Source organism: Fundulus heteroclitus, chromosome 15 (genome assembly GCF_011125445.2).
Source record: "Fundulus heteroclitus isolate FHET01 chromosome 15, MU-UCD_Fhet_4.1, whole genome shotgun sequence".
In the NCBI taxonomy this organism is placed as follows: Eukaryota; Metazoa; Chordata; class Actinopteri; order Cyprinodontiformes; family Fundulidae; genus Fundulus; species Fundulus heteroclitus.
The window spans coordinates 1,530,777-1,547,418 of NC_046375.1; the positions used below are offsets into that span (position 1 = coordinate 1,530,777).

Sequence of the window (16,642 nt, forward strand, 5' to 3'; positions counted from 1 at the left end):
GATACAATTTAGTCTCATCTGTCAAGGCAAGTTTATTTGTAAAAGCACATTTCAGTGACAAGACGATTGAAAGAGCTGCACATGAACAGAACATAAGAAAATGAAGTTTCAGTTGAATTGAACATTAACATTTAAAGGCAACTCTAAACAAATACGTTTCAAACGTCGATTTAAAGGAACTCCGGGTTTCAGCACTTTTAAAGTCCTCTGGGAGTTCGTTAAGAACTAAATGCTTCTTCGGTCTTCTTCTTCTGTCTTACAGGTGAATTTCTCCACTGTGAGATCAATAAAGTCTATCTTATCTTATCCTATCATCCATGTTGTAATCCTTGGTGAAAAAAGTATCATTTATTTCATATAAATCAAGTCGAAATCCTGGTTTGTGACATTTTGATTGTTTCCTATTTTTGTTTCCAGGCCTTGCTCTTATCAGATGGGTCAGCTGGTGCGGGAAGCGTCCGCATTGAGTCTGTTTGTCTTTGGATCCCGATGGAAAAACAACAGCACCGCAGCATTTGTGTCATTCCCGTCACACGACAACAAGCTGCTGCGCTGTAAAACTCTGAGTTGTCATTGAAACATTTACAATAAACCTTTGCTCATTGCCACTTGGTCCATAAGCAATATATGTATATATATATATATATATATATATATATATTTATATTTATATGATCTAAACACCCAGTCTGAACAATGGTGTGCTGACAGGAAACATGTTTGATGATAAAAAAACAAAGTAGTAGCAGAAACGAGGAAAAAAAGCTTTTATATGACAAATTTAGGTGCTGATAAGAAGTCAGCAGAAACTATATCTTATAAATTGTGTCGCGTGTGTGTGTGTGTGTGTGTGTGTGTGTGTGTGTGTGTGTGTGTGTGTGTGTGTGTGTTTGTCGGGGTGGGGGTTCGAACTTTGTCCTCAGCTATTTTAACTGTACGAGTTTATTGCGGCATAAAGAGCCTCCTCTGACTTTGCACTTGAGCAGTGCTGCTGTTTGAGGCTGTCAATCTTAGAATAAATCAAACTAAAGGATTTCATACTCTATTTATTCTTTTTTTTATTTTTTTATTAAATATCCAGGATCTGGGAAGGTTTTTCTTCATAAAAGTCAATCATGATCAGCCGCAACTTTAAAAACGTGTTGGTGGTCTCCATCGGGTTCCTGTCTCTGTTCACGGCTTATGGAGGCCTGCAGAGTTTACAGGTGAGTGGAAAAGATGCGCTAAATAAGCTAAATAGCCGATTATTACTTCAAAGTGCTGAAAATAAGGAGCCTAACTAAGGAACTTTTATAAAAGAAGGGATTTCCAAACAAAAAAATCATAAAAACCTCAGTTTATCACAAAATATCACTAAGTTCAAGTGTTGACGTTGTACTGAAGTATATTTTCAATCACAAATATTAAATTTTAAAGCGAGAACTATTTTGATTTTAAAAAATGATCATATTGCTAAACCTTTTACTTTATTCCAGGACTGTGTTTAAAATACTGGATGCTTATGTTTCTCTGAGTTTGATCTTTAAAATTCAACAAAAAACTGGCCAAGAAAGAGAGACGGGTTTCAGATTGGACATCTCGGGAACTTCCATCATTAAAATATCAGCAGTTAATTAAAGTTGTTTAAACAAGTAGCCTTTAAGTGCTGCTCGTAAATTATAATCTGGCTCTACATAATGGTAGTTTGACAGTTAAACACACAGAAGACCTTATTAAATATGGGTATGCAGATGATTTGTCATTTTTAAGGCTACAACTGTGATGGGTCAAAATCTATGATTAAATATGTGGTAATATGTAATAGTTTGTAATAATTTAGTCACATTGCCACTAAAACTATGTATTTTTTGTGCTGTACTAAACACAATAGTTAATTATTGAAGATCAAGTGCTCACAAACAAAAATCTTAAGGACCTCTTTTACTTTAATTCTCTTCAGAGCTCCTTCAGAAGCTTGTAGCTGTACATATTTAACCCCTGTGTTAAAATGAAGGGATTTCTGATTGTTTTTGATGTTTTGTCTTGTGCAGAGCAGCCTGAATGCAGAGCAGGGGATGGGAGTCGCATCCCTAAGCGTCATCTACGCCTCCATCATCATCTCCTCCATGTTTCTGCCCCCCATCATGATCAAAAATCTGGGCTGTAAATGGACCATTGTTGCTGGCATGGCCTGTTATGTGTCGTACTCGTTTGGAAACCTCTACCCTGGATGGTAATTAGTAAGGGAGTCTGATTAAAAAGCCAGACTCGAGTTTCTCGTTATCATTTTAAATGGGCTGATTAATCCTTTAATTAAGTGTTCGGTTCAATAGAAAGTGGCAATTTTATAAAAGAAAACTTCAATGTTGGCAGCTGCTAGTCAGAAAATTACAGATTTAGATGGAAAAACATATCAATTTATATACATGGCTTCATTTTTCTTATGACTCTATGGTCTTAGGCACAAGTTTAATATCCTAGAATAGAATAAAAAAAAACTAGAATTGAACAGAAATCTCCTTTATTGTCCATCTGTGTGGAAATTCAGTTTTACCAGTGGCAAAGTGAAACATAAATGGAGGCATGGAGTTTGTATTATGCTTCAGTAAGGACGATCATTTTGGAAATTACACCTGAATTAGGGTCAAATTCATAAGAAATTCATCTTTAGACTCAGCGCATATATATATATATATATATATATATATATATATATATATATATATATATATATATATATATATAAAATAAATTTGTATGTTTCAAATCAGGTATCTCTGGAACCTCCATCAAAATTTTTTAGCAATTAATCAATATTGTATTCATCATTCCTTCAGTTCGTTGATTTCAGTAACTCAGGTTACTAAGGGAAACATATATGGATATATAGATCAACACAGATGATCTATATATAGATTTATTTTTCTTAATTATTACTTTTTCCACCTTTTGTTAATAAAAACACAGCATTTAGATTAGAACATTGCATCAGACTGATAAAAAAGCAACATTTTTCATGCAGAAATGGGGGCTTAATGAAAAGTATGTTTAATACCGGTTTAAAGGTACTTTTATTCTGACAAGCAAGTCTCTTAGAAATGCATATTCTAGTTTATTTAATATCCCTGTTTAAATACATGTATATATAGAATCTCTAGTCTGTGTAGAATAATCCAGTTTAGATTTGATCATACTAAACATTTCGGATTATAAACCAGTGATGACAATCTTGTCTCGATGTGTGAAAAACCGCTGAAACAGCCCTTTAACTGAGGCTGTAAGTCAGTTTACACCCTACTCCCTGTTGACTGGACATGCTTGCATAAGTAACACATGACACGTAGCTTTTTTTGGGCCTTAGATGGCTGATGAGCAACATCGTTACCAAAAGCCACTATTGAGCAGAGATCATGTTGTAATATTGGAAAAAGTCATCACTGTTTCCTCTCTATAGGAGAACGTTAACTAGCCAGCCAATTTGAGCGTATATGATTGCTACGTGTATCTAGTGAATGACAGTAAACGCTCTCTTTGTCGAGGCTCATAACTGATAAACTACAGTAAAGAAAAATTATAAAGGTTGAGGCTTGGCCACCAACTGTAATCTTAGAAGAATCAGGAATGGATGGTTCCCTATTGTCAACATTTCTAGATTCTAATCCATCAAATATTAAAATTATTAAAATATGTGAAAGAGGAGATTGGTTGCCAGCCTTTATACAGTGGAGACAGAGTAGAGGATGAACAAACTGTAAAGCAAATTATTTGTAATGATTTCCACTAGTTTCCATACCAACATTATGATGTATCAAAAATAATGTTTTTTTTTTAGTACTAATTGAGTAAAGCGAAGGTTGGGTTCCTAACAATGATCAAATTTCACGTTTAGGAAAAAAAAGATTAAAAAAATAAAATCAGTCAGGATTCTGGCTTTGAAAGTCAACGGTTTAACACAAATCCAATATCGCTGCATATAAAATGTAGTAGTTTCAGTATTACACCCATTATTTACCATTCTGATAATTTGTAGAAGTATAAATCATCAGCTTTGTCACAACATGATGTTATATCGATTTGTTTGGATGACGATACAATATTAGGCGATAAAACAAAGTCTGTTTCGAATGAGGCGATCAATGTGATGCGATATTATCTGCCCATCTAACATGATTATTTACATTGATAAAACTCACACAAAAAAACAAATGTGATTATTTCTAAGCTCTTACAGGTCATTTAATTAAAAAACAATATAATTGTTCAAATTTTTTAATAATCATAATACATCACCTGTTCACTTTAGTCTCATGACTGAATTTCAAAATAAAGGTGCATCGTAAAAATGTGATATGGATCAATATTTTAATTTTGCATTGATGTAATTGGATTATTAATCATTTAATATATTGATGTGGATTGATGTATTGTTACACCCCTAATGATTTGTATCATTAAGTCAGCGGCATTTACACTACCTTGCAGCATCTATTTAGAGATTAAATGCTTAAAATGCAGAGAAATACGTCGCCTTGCACCGTTCGCGGTAGCTAGCCTACTCACTGAGGACAACAGAAAGAAAAACCTCCAATCCGCAACCTGGGAAGGAGTTTAATCCCCATCTGATCCAAGATCAAGATTTCTTTGTCTCACTTTGCAGAAAGTCTTTCTGGAGCGCAAACCGTCCACAAAAGACAACATTAAGTGTCCAATAAACAGCATAATTAGTGTAGAAGGAAAAAAAGGTAATTGTGAATTTTTACATCGGTTGTGTTTACTGAGTTTACCTGAACCGTCACAGATTTAGGTCCAGCATCATCCAGTCATCCTGCAGACCTGCACTGCAAAAATAGACCTAAAAATAAGAAACATTTTCTTGAAATTAAAGTATTTCTCCTTGATTTGAGCAGATAAATAGGACTATTTGCCAATGGAATAAGATTTTTGCACTTAAAATAGGAACAATTCATCTCCATCACCTTATTTCAAGTGCAGTATTTCTAATTATCTTAGTCTAGGGGTAAAAATACTCATTCCATTGGCAAATAATATTATTTACCTGCTCAAAACAAGGGCAAATACATTAATTTCAAGAAATTTTTACTTATTTTTACTTCTCTTTTTGCAGTGTGATGGTTTACGAGTAGAAAAGTCCTTCTCTATGTTTTCTACTTTCAAACACTAAAGGAATCTGTTAAAAAAAAATTAAGCTATAAAAAAAGATACAAACCCGCTGAAGGGCTCATAATGAGGTTATCACTGCAGCTATCTCTGCTATCTTCCATGGCCTTATCACAGAGGCAGCCATGTTGGATTTGGGGGTAGAAGGTGGTGAGAAAGAGCTGGATTTTCAAATCAAACTTCAAAAATCAGAATAAAAACCCAGATAAAAAAAAACAGCAACATGTGGGTAACCTGAGTTTCCCTGCCGCAGGTACACCCTCATCCCGACGTCGGTCATCCTGGGTTTGGGTGGCTCTCCCCTGTGGTCGGCTAAGTGCACCTACCTGACCATCTCTGGGAACGTCCAGGCCTCCAAGGAGAACAAGAAGGGCTCCGACGTCATCAACCACTACTTTGGGATCTTCTTCTTCATCTTCCAGTCGTCCGCCGTTTGGGGAAACCTGATGTCGTCGCTCATCTTTGGCCAGGACACCAACATTGGTAAGCAGATGATCCTTAGATGCTTAGATAAGATTAAACAGATAAGAGGAAATGAGTCCTTCTCAGAAGGAAACTACACCCTCATTGAGCCGTAAACTTTTAACTATAAGGTCATAAACTGCATCAATTTGAACTGGTTTGACAGCATTTTATGTCTTTTTTTTTTTACTCTGACGCTGCTCTCTGATCTGATTCAAACATGAGGACAAACAAAAGATCCGCAGCAGCGTTTCTCCAAGGTTTTCTCACATATAACTGGAAAAGTTGACTTGAGCCTAACGCTGCACGATATAAAAGCTAACCTCGCTTTAAAGAAAGAGAATCAGTCAAAGAGATTTATCAAAATAAATGACCTAAAAAGCATCTCTACTTTATTTATCCAGAAGGAAAACGTTTTAATTCATTTAATTTCCTGCATCCAAAATAACCGGAGGAAAAATTTAAAGTAATTAAACTCCACAAAGCGGTAGGAATTAACTTTATTAACAGTAAAAACGTAAGTAAAATATATTTTGTAAATGAAATGGGCTTTAATTATTTTTGTGTAATTTATCTGCAGGCTTAATGTGAAGTTGTTTCTGAGTTTCAGAGGAAATAAAAACATTTTCTTCATTAATCTGGCCAGGATGAGGAAAAACAGGAGGCTGTAAATGTTTTCATTCAAGGCTCAGAATTAAAAGTACAGCTTAATAAAACACATTTTCATAAAAGAGATTTGAAGACTGATGAAAACCATTTAAAGTTGTAATTGTTTTTAAAATTTTAGGTTTGCAGAGGTATAATGTTCACTGCAAAACGGATCTAAAAATAAGTAAGATGTTCTTAAAGTTAGTGTATTTATCCTTAATTTGAGCAGGTAAATAAGACTATCTGCCAATGGAGTATTTTGACCCCTAAAATAAGATAATTAGACATCCTGCACTTGAAATAAGATGATTGAGATGAATTGTTCTTATTTTGAGTGCAAAAATCTAATTCCATTGGCAAATCATCTTATTTACCTGCTCAAATCAAGGACAAATTCACAAATTTTAAGAGCGTTTTACTTATTTCTAGTTCCGTTTTTGCAGTGTTTAAGGTATAAAAATGCTAAAAAAGAAATTAACCTTGCAGGTTCCTTCCTTTTGTGAAGTTTTGTCACAGTTAAATTTCAACAAGTAAACAAGAAACTTTTTTATTTTCATCGAAATGTTCTTCAAACAACAAAATCCCAAGATCGTCAGTTTTGTTAGTGAAGTAAAAAGATTCACTAAATCAATATTTTCAAAACTTTTCCCCTCATTAACGTGACCAATAACCTTTATAACTAAATTGCAAAAACAAATATTTGACCTGTAAATAATAATAAAAAAAATTTCTCAGTTACACCTCTCAACAAAACTAAAAAAAAACTTGCAAACTGTCATTTATAAATTAAAGATGCAAAACAGAAATGCTAGTGAGAAAAACTAAGTGCACCGCTTCATTTAATGTCTTGTTTAGCGACGCCAGCTCTTATAAACATGGAGGGCTTTAGGACCACTCATGGTCTCAGTGCACAGCACGTCTGGGCTTTGACTAGGCCGTTGTGACGCCTTTTAATCTTTTCTTTTTCCGCCACGTTGTAGAAGAGCTGCTACGGTTGAGCCTCACTTTCTTTTTCCGTATTTTGTCTTTTTCCAACTTGAACATTTGACATTTTATCTGAGGCCTGTGTCATCTGAGAAAGCGCTGCTGGGCTTTTTGCAGTTCCTGAGTACTGAGAAGAATTGTGAATGTTTTAAATCTTTTCCACTTGGGGCAGAAAAAAATGTTTCCTTGTGTAGAACGATGGACTTTTAAATAATAAAAGCAAAAACAGAACTAAAAGTAAGTGAAATTTTTTTGAAATCATTGTATTTTTCCTTGATTAGAGCAGGTAAATAAGACTGTTTGCCAATGGAATAAGATTTTTGCACTTAAAATAGGAACAATTCATCTCCATCATCTTATCTCAAGTGCAGGATGTCTAATTATGTTATTTTAGAGATGAATTGTTCCTGTTTTAAGTTCAGAAATCTCATTCTATTGGCCAATAGTCTTATCTACCTGCTCAAATCAAGGTATATTACACTCATTTCAAGACATTTTTACTTATTTTTAGTTCCCTTTTTGCAGTGCAGACTCTCGTTTTCTCTGTTCATCTTCTCGGTGATGAAGTGTACTGAAACTTCTGCATGTGTTTGTTTTATTTTCAGCCGAAATCCCAGAGGAGATCCTTCAAACCTGTGGAGCATTTGACTGTGGACTCAACGTCAGTGCAGGCAACAGCACCACCAACAAACCTGCACAGAAACTCGTATGGACGCTCGTTGGTTGCTACATTGGTAATTTCAGAGTTTATATATATATTTTTTTATTATTTCTTGCCCCACATGACACCTCTGGCTGCCACCTGGTCAGAAAAAGGCAGCATCCTTTATCCTCTTGGTGAAACGTCTGTAAACCGGTGATCTTTATCTCCCAGGTGTCGGTGTTCTGGCCATGCTGATCGTGGGGATATTTCTGGACAACATCGACCAGGAGCAGACCAGCCAGTTTCGTGAGAACCGGGAACCGTTCTGGCACACGTTCCTGGCCACTTTCAGGCTGCTGAAGGACTGGAGGCTCCTGACGCTCATCCCGCTCACCATGTACAGCGGCTTTGAGCAAAGCTTCCTCTCTGGGGAGTACACCAAGGTAAGGACATCTCAAAAGATCTGATGAGACGAAACTGCAAAACAAAATACATGTGCACTTATCTTTAAAACTGGTTCTAGACTGAGAAGTCCAGAGAAATACCTTAAGAGACTTGTTGAAAGCTTGGTGATTAATAAGAGACCACTTTCCAAGGAAAAGAAAATCTGGCTGTCGATGCAAAGTATAAAGAAATTAGAAGTAGTTTAAAACTTAAAAGTGTTAAGATTCTTATCTCTGGTGTATAGCATGAGTTGCAACTGGAACCAAACCAGTTTGTAAGGGAGTTATTCTCCCCACAGTAACTACACACAATGATTCAGAACAAAGAACTCCAAATGACCTTGATTCAAGAAAATGATTCAAGAAAATGACACCACTGTGTGTAACACATCATTCATGGCAAATGTGCACACCTCAGATAAAAAGATGAAACTTTTGCTCCTAAACCTTGTTTTGACTAAACAAGTCATCTATCAGAGGTTTCAGGCCATTTGAATGCCAAAAAGGAAAGATTCCCCCTATGTTTTTCAGCCAAAAACATCTTACATGTTTTGTAGGATGCTGTGTGACGGTGTAGTGAATCGTGTGGATTAATACACCCAACAACCGAACATTTTGACTTACCCACCTGTAGTGTTGACGTCCTTGGACTACAAAATCGTAGCGAATGAAATAAAAATCACAGATTTGCCATAAGCTGAAGTCCTTTTTTAGGAGCTCCATAGCAAATACTGTGATGTGATTGTTAAAAAACAGGGAAAACCAAAAGACTAAAAAATATGACCCAAAACGGATATAAAGACATCTATAAGGCTCCTTGACAGACCCAGTTGTGTGACTTTGATTGACAGGCATGAAGAATTAATCAGATTGGATGGAGAATGACAAATGACAAAAACACACATCTGTCCAGTGCCCACGCCATTTAAATATGACTTAGACAAAAACAGCATCCTCAAATTAATCCTAAAAATGAAAAGTCAGACAAATTTATGACAAATGGAGGTCCTAATTACTTTTTATTTTTTTAATTACATTTAGTGTCTACACTTTCTTCCACACCATCAATGACTATGGCTGCAAGGGTGCCACAGTTCACGGACCTACACTAACACACACGACACTGTAGTGTCAGAAAGGTCCAATTAGAGACCTTCAGTTGTAGCTTTAAGGATTTACTAAGTTTATTGTTATTACAATGAAAAAAACAAACAGGTGTGGTTAATTGTAGCTCTTAGAAAAGTTGGACAAAACTACTTTATAATAGAAGCCCCCAAGGATTTATTTAGGCCTAGTCCACATGTAGCAGGATATGTGGGAAAAACGAGCCATGTCTATGCGGTTGTGCCTTTCAGCCACACATAAACAGGGTTACACATCCCTTAAAACGAATCCTCCTAAAAACTCCGGCCAAAAGTGGAGATTTATAAACGCTCCAGTTTTAAGCCTGTGTGTGTTAATGAAAAGACGGATATTAATGTCCGGCGCATCACGGTCTGCAGCGAATATTGCTGCGTCTCCTGTATGCGACCATTGTTTATACGCTTGGCTATGCAGTGGAGTTAAAACCGACCCTCAATCGACATTCTCTTGGGTTTTATTAACATTTTATACTAATATGGTATATAGCAATATGTTTATTAAAAAAAAATACGGTTATATACGCCAAGAATCCTTCTTCTTAGTGTTTTGATGGTCCTTTTTGAATTGAATAATAAATTTTGCTCTCTGACGCGATTAACAGATCTGAACAAAAGTGGCGCCATCTAGCGGTAGTATTGCAGAACTCTCATAATGGCAGTTATTTTAATTAATAAATCAAAATTAAATAATGCCAGACCGAACCTGACCCTCTGAAATGCCTCGCAGTAAAGCAGCAGATCAGCATAATCGAAGACCAACCATTATTAATCAAACAAAACGATCTACGGCAACTCTAAGAGCCTCATATCAGAACATTTATTCACATCAGTCAACTCTGCATCACATCTGAGCCTCGGCAGGTTTAGCGTCTGATTCAGCAACACCAACATTCATACTGTATTCCCAGAGACATTCCAGTCTTTTCCTTCTTGGAATCATATTTTTTTTTGTGCTTTTTTTTCTTGGACTATTATTTATTATTTGCCTGGAGATGCTAATAGCCGTTAGCGGCTTCCTTGTTTTAACCCCTGGTATGCATGCGCAATACGCACGTCGGTTAAAATTGTATATAAACACGAAGGGCTTCAATTACTAACAAATTTAACAAAGACAAAGCGTGGACCGTGAAAATAACAAGAAATATGCCAGCAGAACGTGATAATCTTTCAGAAAAACTTTGTATGCAAGCAGGGTGAGCTTCTGACGTATAATTTGAAAAAAGAAAATCAGTCAAATAACGTGGCTATGTTGGCTGACATGTTTTAGTTTTGCGGTACACTGTCCTCTACTCGCCTGGCGTATTTTTAAAAAAACACTTGGTGGCATATTTCTGTGGGTTGGTGTGGATGAAAACTTTTCTCTAAAAAAAAAAACTCCCGTGTGTATGGTACCGTATTATATTTAAAAACTGTAGGGGAGACATTTTTTAATTCTCTTACGTATGGACTAGGCTTTAGTTTATTTCTTATTATGAATAGAAACAATTAAATACTGTGATTTTATGCTTTCTGTATGTCTGTTAATGTATAAATAGAAACAAATAAGCTTTGAATAATAGTGATAAAGCTTGTTCAAGTGAAACTAATGAAGTAAAGGATTTACTTCGCTTATTCTTATTACAATGAAACAAAACAAATTATTCTAGTTGCTGCTTTAGAAAAGTTGGATACAATCCCTTTAGATCAGAAACCCAGGGGTTTACCTAGTTTATTTCTTATTATGAATAGAAAACAGTCAAGTACTGTGACCTTATACTCTCTGTACATTTGTTAATGTATGAATAGAAACAATTAAGCTTTGAATGTTAGCAATAAAGCTTGTTACAGTGAAACTAAAGAAGTCTAATAAAGGATTTGCTTAGCTTATTCCCTTGTTACTGTAATGTTTTTCTTTTCCTACGTAATATTTTTCTCTGTAATGTTTTTTTCCGTTCACATACAGCACTTTGAATCATCTTGTTACTGAAATATGCTAAATAAACGAGACTAGCACCCATACTGACAAGCCACCACTGATCAGACATCTATTTAATTATTTACAGCTGTTTTCGATTTATTGTTTGATTTAAAACCAGGTTATGTTGGGTGAATAATTGATTAATTTTAAGATACGAACCCGTTTTTGCTGCGTCTCTTTGCAGAACTACGTGACGTGTGCTTTGGGGATCCACTTCGTCGGGTTTGTAATGATGTGCTTCGGGGCGTCCAACTCGCTCTGCTCCTTCCTGTTTGGGAGAATCGCTCGCTACACCGGCAGAGCCACGCTCTTCTTCTTCGGTAAACCTTCTTTACATACATTTAAGCTGTTTATTTTATTTTTTTATCGTAGCATTCCGATACCTGTAAACTCATGGATAATGTTTTGGGGTTTTTTTGCAGCCGCTGCGGCCAACTTTTCCTGCATCATCGCTCTCCTGTTCTGGAGGCCCCATCCTGACCAGCTGCCCGTGTTTTTTGTGTTTCCGGCTCTGTGGGGAATGGCAGACGCTATCTGGCAAACTCAGACTAACGGTAAGAAAAAACAAAAACCCATTTCTAATTGACGCTGCTTTGTGTGCTTTCATGTTCAGAAAGCAGGAACCTGAAAAAAAAAAAAAAAAAAAAAAACTAGAAGAAAATGAACCTAATAGTTTTTATTTATTTTAAATACTTGTGTTGGTTTTTCATTTGTAAATATACAACCACATTTTGTACATTTTTTAAATCCCTGTACTCAGCTACACATTTATTTCAATCTGAGCGTGCTATTTTAATGACTGTACAGTATTTTTTCTTATAAAAATTTGCCCTCACCGTACAGTCTCGTTCTTTTATTTTAGTTTTTACATTTTAAAGCTGTACCAGAAGCTTTAAAGCTTCTGGTACAGCTGAATTTCCTCCGTGAGGAACTAAAGGATATTCATATTCATATTTCTATGCTTAATCTATGTTTTATGTGTTTTCTGTTCAGAACTAATCTGGCTGTTTTTATAAAAAATAAATAATATATATATATATATATATATATATATATATAGATAGATAGATAGATAGATAGATAGATAGATAGATAGATAGATAGATAGATAGATAGATAGATAGATAGATAGATAGATAGATAGATAGATAGATAGATAGATAGATAGATAGATAGATAGATAGATAGATAGATAGATAGATAGATAGATAGATAGATAGATAGATAGATAGATATAGACATAATATTTAATTCAAAAACTAAAAATACCTCTGCTTGGTGCCTAACTTTCAGTTTTAGTTTTATAAGATCATTTATTATTACTGGTTCATTTAACCAGGTAAGACGTATTCATATTTAAAATCTTATTTACAAAGTTGACCTGGACAAAAGTGTGTTATAGAAATACTTCTAAGGTCAGATTCCATTCTCGTCTCCTTTATTACTTAGGGAAAAAACATAACATTTCTTAATATTGTAATCCTAATCAATGAGTAAAAAAATAAATAAAAAACATCTTATGCATCATTGTTTTTCTTGACATGCAATCAAATGATATAATGCCCCAATTTATTTCCACTGAAATTTCCAGTAATCCGAACTGCTTATTCTTCTTGTGAAAGGTCACAATGACGTCAGACATTTAGAAATAGTCTTTATCTAGTGAATGTTTGAGAGGAGTGTCTGAAATAAATCAAATTTTCAGTAATATTTAAATTTATAGCAGAATTCCTTCACATGTTCAAACTCTAGGCTAAAATTTCACAATCAATGTTAATTTTAAAATGTAAAAGACTAAAGCTTATTACAACATCATTAGAAATAAATAATTTAAAAAAAACGCTGGCTGGAAGGAAAGAAGTCTGAAGGAAAGACAGACAAGGAGGAAAGGATAGATAGAAGTAACGAAGGACATGAGAGAGGGAGAGTCTGAAGGAAATTTCTTAATATTGCAATGCTAATCAATGAGTAAAAAAATAAATAAAAACATCTTATGCATCATTGTTTTTCTTGACATGCAATAAAATGATATAATGCCCCAATTTATTAAAAATTGCAGCTTCAAAGCGCTCTCTCTAATTTTATATATATATATATATATATATATATATATATATATATATATAGATAGATAGATAGATAGATAGATAGATAGATAGATAGATAGATAGATAGATAGATAGATAGATAGATAGATAGATAGATAGATAGATAGATAGATAGATAGATAGATAGATAGATAGATAGATAGATACAGATATCTCTCTCTCTATATATATATATTATCTATCTATTTATCTAGATAGATAGATAGATAGATAGATAGATCCTGATATGGCAGTATTTATATATCACCACAGTTTTATACGCCCTCTCTGTTGCAGCTCTTTATGGGGTCCTCTTCCCGAGGGATAAGGAGGCAGCCTTCGCCAACTACCGCATGTGGGAATCTCTGGGATTCGTCATTGCCTTCGCCTACAGCACGTTTCTGTGCCTGGAGTACAAACTGTACATCCTGCTGGCTGTCCTGGTGCTTACCATGATAACCTACCCCATAGTGGAGTTCTACGAGCACAAACATCCCACCAAGCCCATTGAACAGGCCGCTTACGAGAGCCACAAGAAAACAAAGGAGGCAAACATCATCACTCAGACTTGGCTGTAGACACATGCTGCCGTTTGTCTGCGTTTCCTTCACCGACTCGTTAATCCTGCACTGAAAAACTGAATTAGACTCTTCTTGTAGCTTTTTTTTGGACCAAAATGTCTGTTTTTGTGGGCGCTCTGTTGGTCCAGTGGATCAAGCACTACTAAAACCACAACAAATGTCATAATATAGACGTTGACTGCAGATTCTGACAACATAGCCCAATTATCAACGTTTGTGACCTTTAAAAACTTATTGAATAAAAGTGTTTTTGTAGATAAATTTAAGTTTTTCTGAAAATTTTATGTTATTTCTGTAAAACATACATGTGGCTGTACATTTATTAGTTTAAACCTCCACTAAACCTTTACTGAATGTGATGAACGAGCTGCTCTGTTTTATTGTCCCTTCTATGTTTATTGTTAATTTAACTTTAGGAGCTCATGAAGCCCGACTTATTCTTTACAATAAAAAACATTGTATTTTTTTTCTACTGTAATTTTGATTGAAATCATACCTTATACATTAAGAATATATTTACAACCTGAATAAATGTGTTAATGTCATTAACATGTACTGAATACTTTCGGCTAACTAGTGAGTTTATTTGTGTAGCACATTTCAGTAACGAGACAATTTAAAGTGCTGTATATGAACAGAAAATAAGAAAAAAAAAGGAATTGTATGACTTTTCAAATAACTAATTTGCAGCTAAATAAATGAAAAGTGATACATAAGAAATGCATAAAAACAACCATTAGAACGCAAATTGAAACAAATAAATACCCACAACATTAAAAAAAATGGGTAAGATGCAGCAAACAATGTTATAATTTCAGGTTTTCATGCAGTTGGTCACAGATCTGAGCAGCAGATGAACTAAATGTCGCATCTGGTTGTTCAATTTTTGACTTAATAAATATTTTTGCCCTGCAGGTTCCTTTTCCTCCTCAGCCCAGGTAAAATACTGCTGACGTCTGCGGTTCAGCAGTGGCTTAACCAAAGGAACGAGGCAGTTGTGGTCCATTTCCTGTGTGCTGAGGCTCTTATGGCTCCAGATATAGTCCAGGACGTTTTAATCTCCCTCAAACTGCTGAATGGCATTTGCTTCATAATCATCTAAAGGATTCGGTTATCAGTGTCGCTTCTGCACTCTTCTACCACACTTTTTCCTTCCACTGAACTTTCCAGTAATCTGAACTGCTGGCTCGTGGCTTTTTCTTCTTGTGAAAGGTCATAATGACGTCAGACATTTAGAAAGTCTTTATCTAGTGAATCTTTGAAAGGAGTGTCTGAAATAAATTTTCAGTAATATTCTAATTTACAGCAGAATTTCTTCACATGTTCAAACTCCAGGCTAAAATTTCCAGAGTTCACAATCGATGTTCATTTTAAAATGTAAAAGACTAAAGCTTATCACAACATCATTAGAAATAAATAGTAATAATAATAATAATAATAATAATAAAATGCTGGCTGGAAGGAAAGAAGTCTGAAGGAAAGACAGACAAGGAGGAAAGGATGGATAGAAGTAACGAAGGACATGAGAGAGGGAGAGAGGAAAGAAAGAATAGATAGACACGAGTAAGGATGGATACATGTAAGAAAAAGTAAACGACATGAAAGACGGACATAAGCAACTAAAGAAAAGAAAACAGGAAAAAGAGGAAGAACAAGGAAGATTATGAAGGAAACGACACGAAGGAGAGAAGGACATAAGGAAGAATGGGGTAGAACACAAGGAAGGAAGCAAATAAAGACAGAATGAAGGGTATTAGGACCCAAGGAAGGAAGGAAGGAAGGAGGAGGAGAGGAAGTAAAGTAAAGAAGGACAAATATAAGAACTGGAGATAAGACAACAAAGAAACAGAAGAAGAAAAGGTAGAAGGATCTTAGAAGGACATAAAAAGGGAGACAAGAGCTCAACATATATACGTTGGTATAATTAATAAAATCTCTAAGAGCAAATATTTGACCATTAAAATAATAATGCTGCACCGCATTTTAGGACGTCTAAGGAATACAAGGAGACCACGCTGTGCATTTCAGATGGTGCTTTTATTGCAATGTGTTGCATTCCCACATTCATAGATGTTATAGATTTGTTAGTCAAAGCATCATTTCCACAAGGTTGGCATCCTCACCTTGGAAACAAAAAGCAGAGGGACCAAATGCACGAGGTGTTTTGTGTTTTGAGTGTAGGAGAGAAGTGTGTGTTTGTGTGTAAACTTGAGAGCAGCCATGAACATATGAATGAACAAACCTCCGAGTTTGGACTTCCAGTAGACAAAAAAAAAAAAAAAAAGAACAAAAAACAAAAAAAGAGAGAGAGTTTAGTTTGTCTTCTAGCCTCCAGGGCTCTCACTCCCCGCTGGGACTGGACCCGGCCTGAGACTGATTGTCTACAACATTCCCAAAGCAAAAGGTAGATTTCTTTATATTCACGTTACACACCTGAACGAGAGAGAGAGGAAGGGTCTGAGAGTTTTTGTTTGTTTAAAAAAAAACAAAAAAAAAACGAGTCAGAGAGAGAAAGAAAACATAACATGCATAAAAGTC

At 35.2% G+C, this 16,642-nt stretch overlaps 1 protein-coding gene across 1 annotated transcript; it reads left to right on the plus strand.

Moving 5' to 3' along the window:
• The first annotated feature begins 883 nt into the window (after nt 1-883).
• unc93a (unc-93 homolog A) lies at nt 884-14,172 on the plus strand. Its single transcript, XM_012854074.3, has 8 exons — nt 884-1,205; nt 2,031-2,212; nt 5,411-5,640; nt 7,857-7,985; nt 8,126-8,337; nt 11,621-11,756; nt 11,859-11,990; nt 13,821-14,172. Exons 1-8 carry the CDS (start codon nt 1,116-1,118, stop codon nt 14,099-14,101), a joined length of 1,392 nt encoding a protein of 463 aa, XP_012709528.1. The 5' UTR covers nt 884-1,115; the 3' UTR covers nt 14,102-14,172.
• Nucleotides 14,173-16,642: the final 2,470 nt, after the last annotated feature.

Excerpts from the sequence above, each read along its gene's own strand:
- unc93a (XM_012854074.3), top strand. The coding sequence starts at position 1,116 with ATGATCAGCCGCAACTTTAAAAACGTGTTGGTGGTCTCCATCGGGTTC. Across the intron at positions 2,213-5,410 it reads GGAAACCTCTACCCTGGATG|GTACACCCTCATCCCGACGT; the intron begins GTAATTAGTAAG and ends TCCCTGCCGCAG. Across the intron at positions 11,991-13,820 it reads CTGGCAAACTCAGACTAACG|CTCTTTATGGGGTCCTCTTC; the intron begins GTAAGAAAAAAC and ends TCTCTGTTGCAG.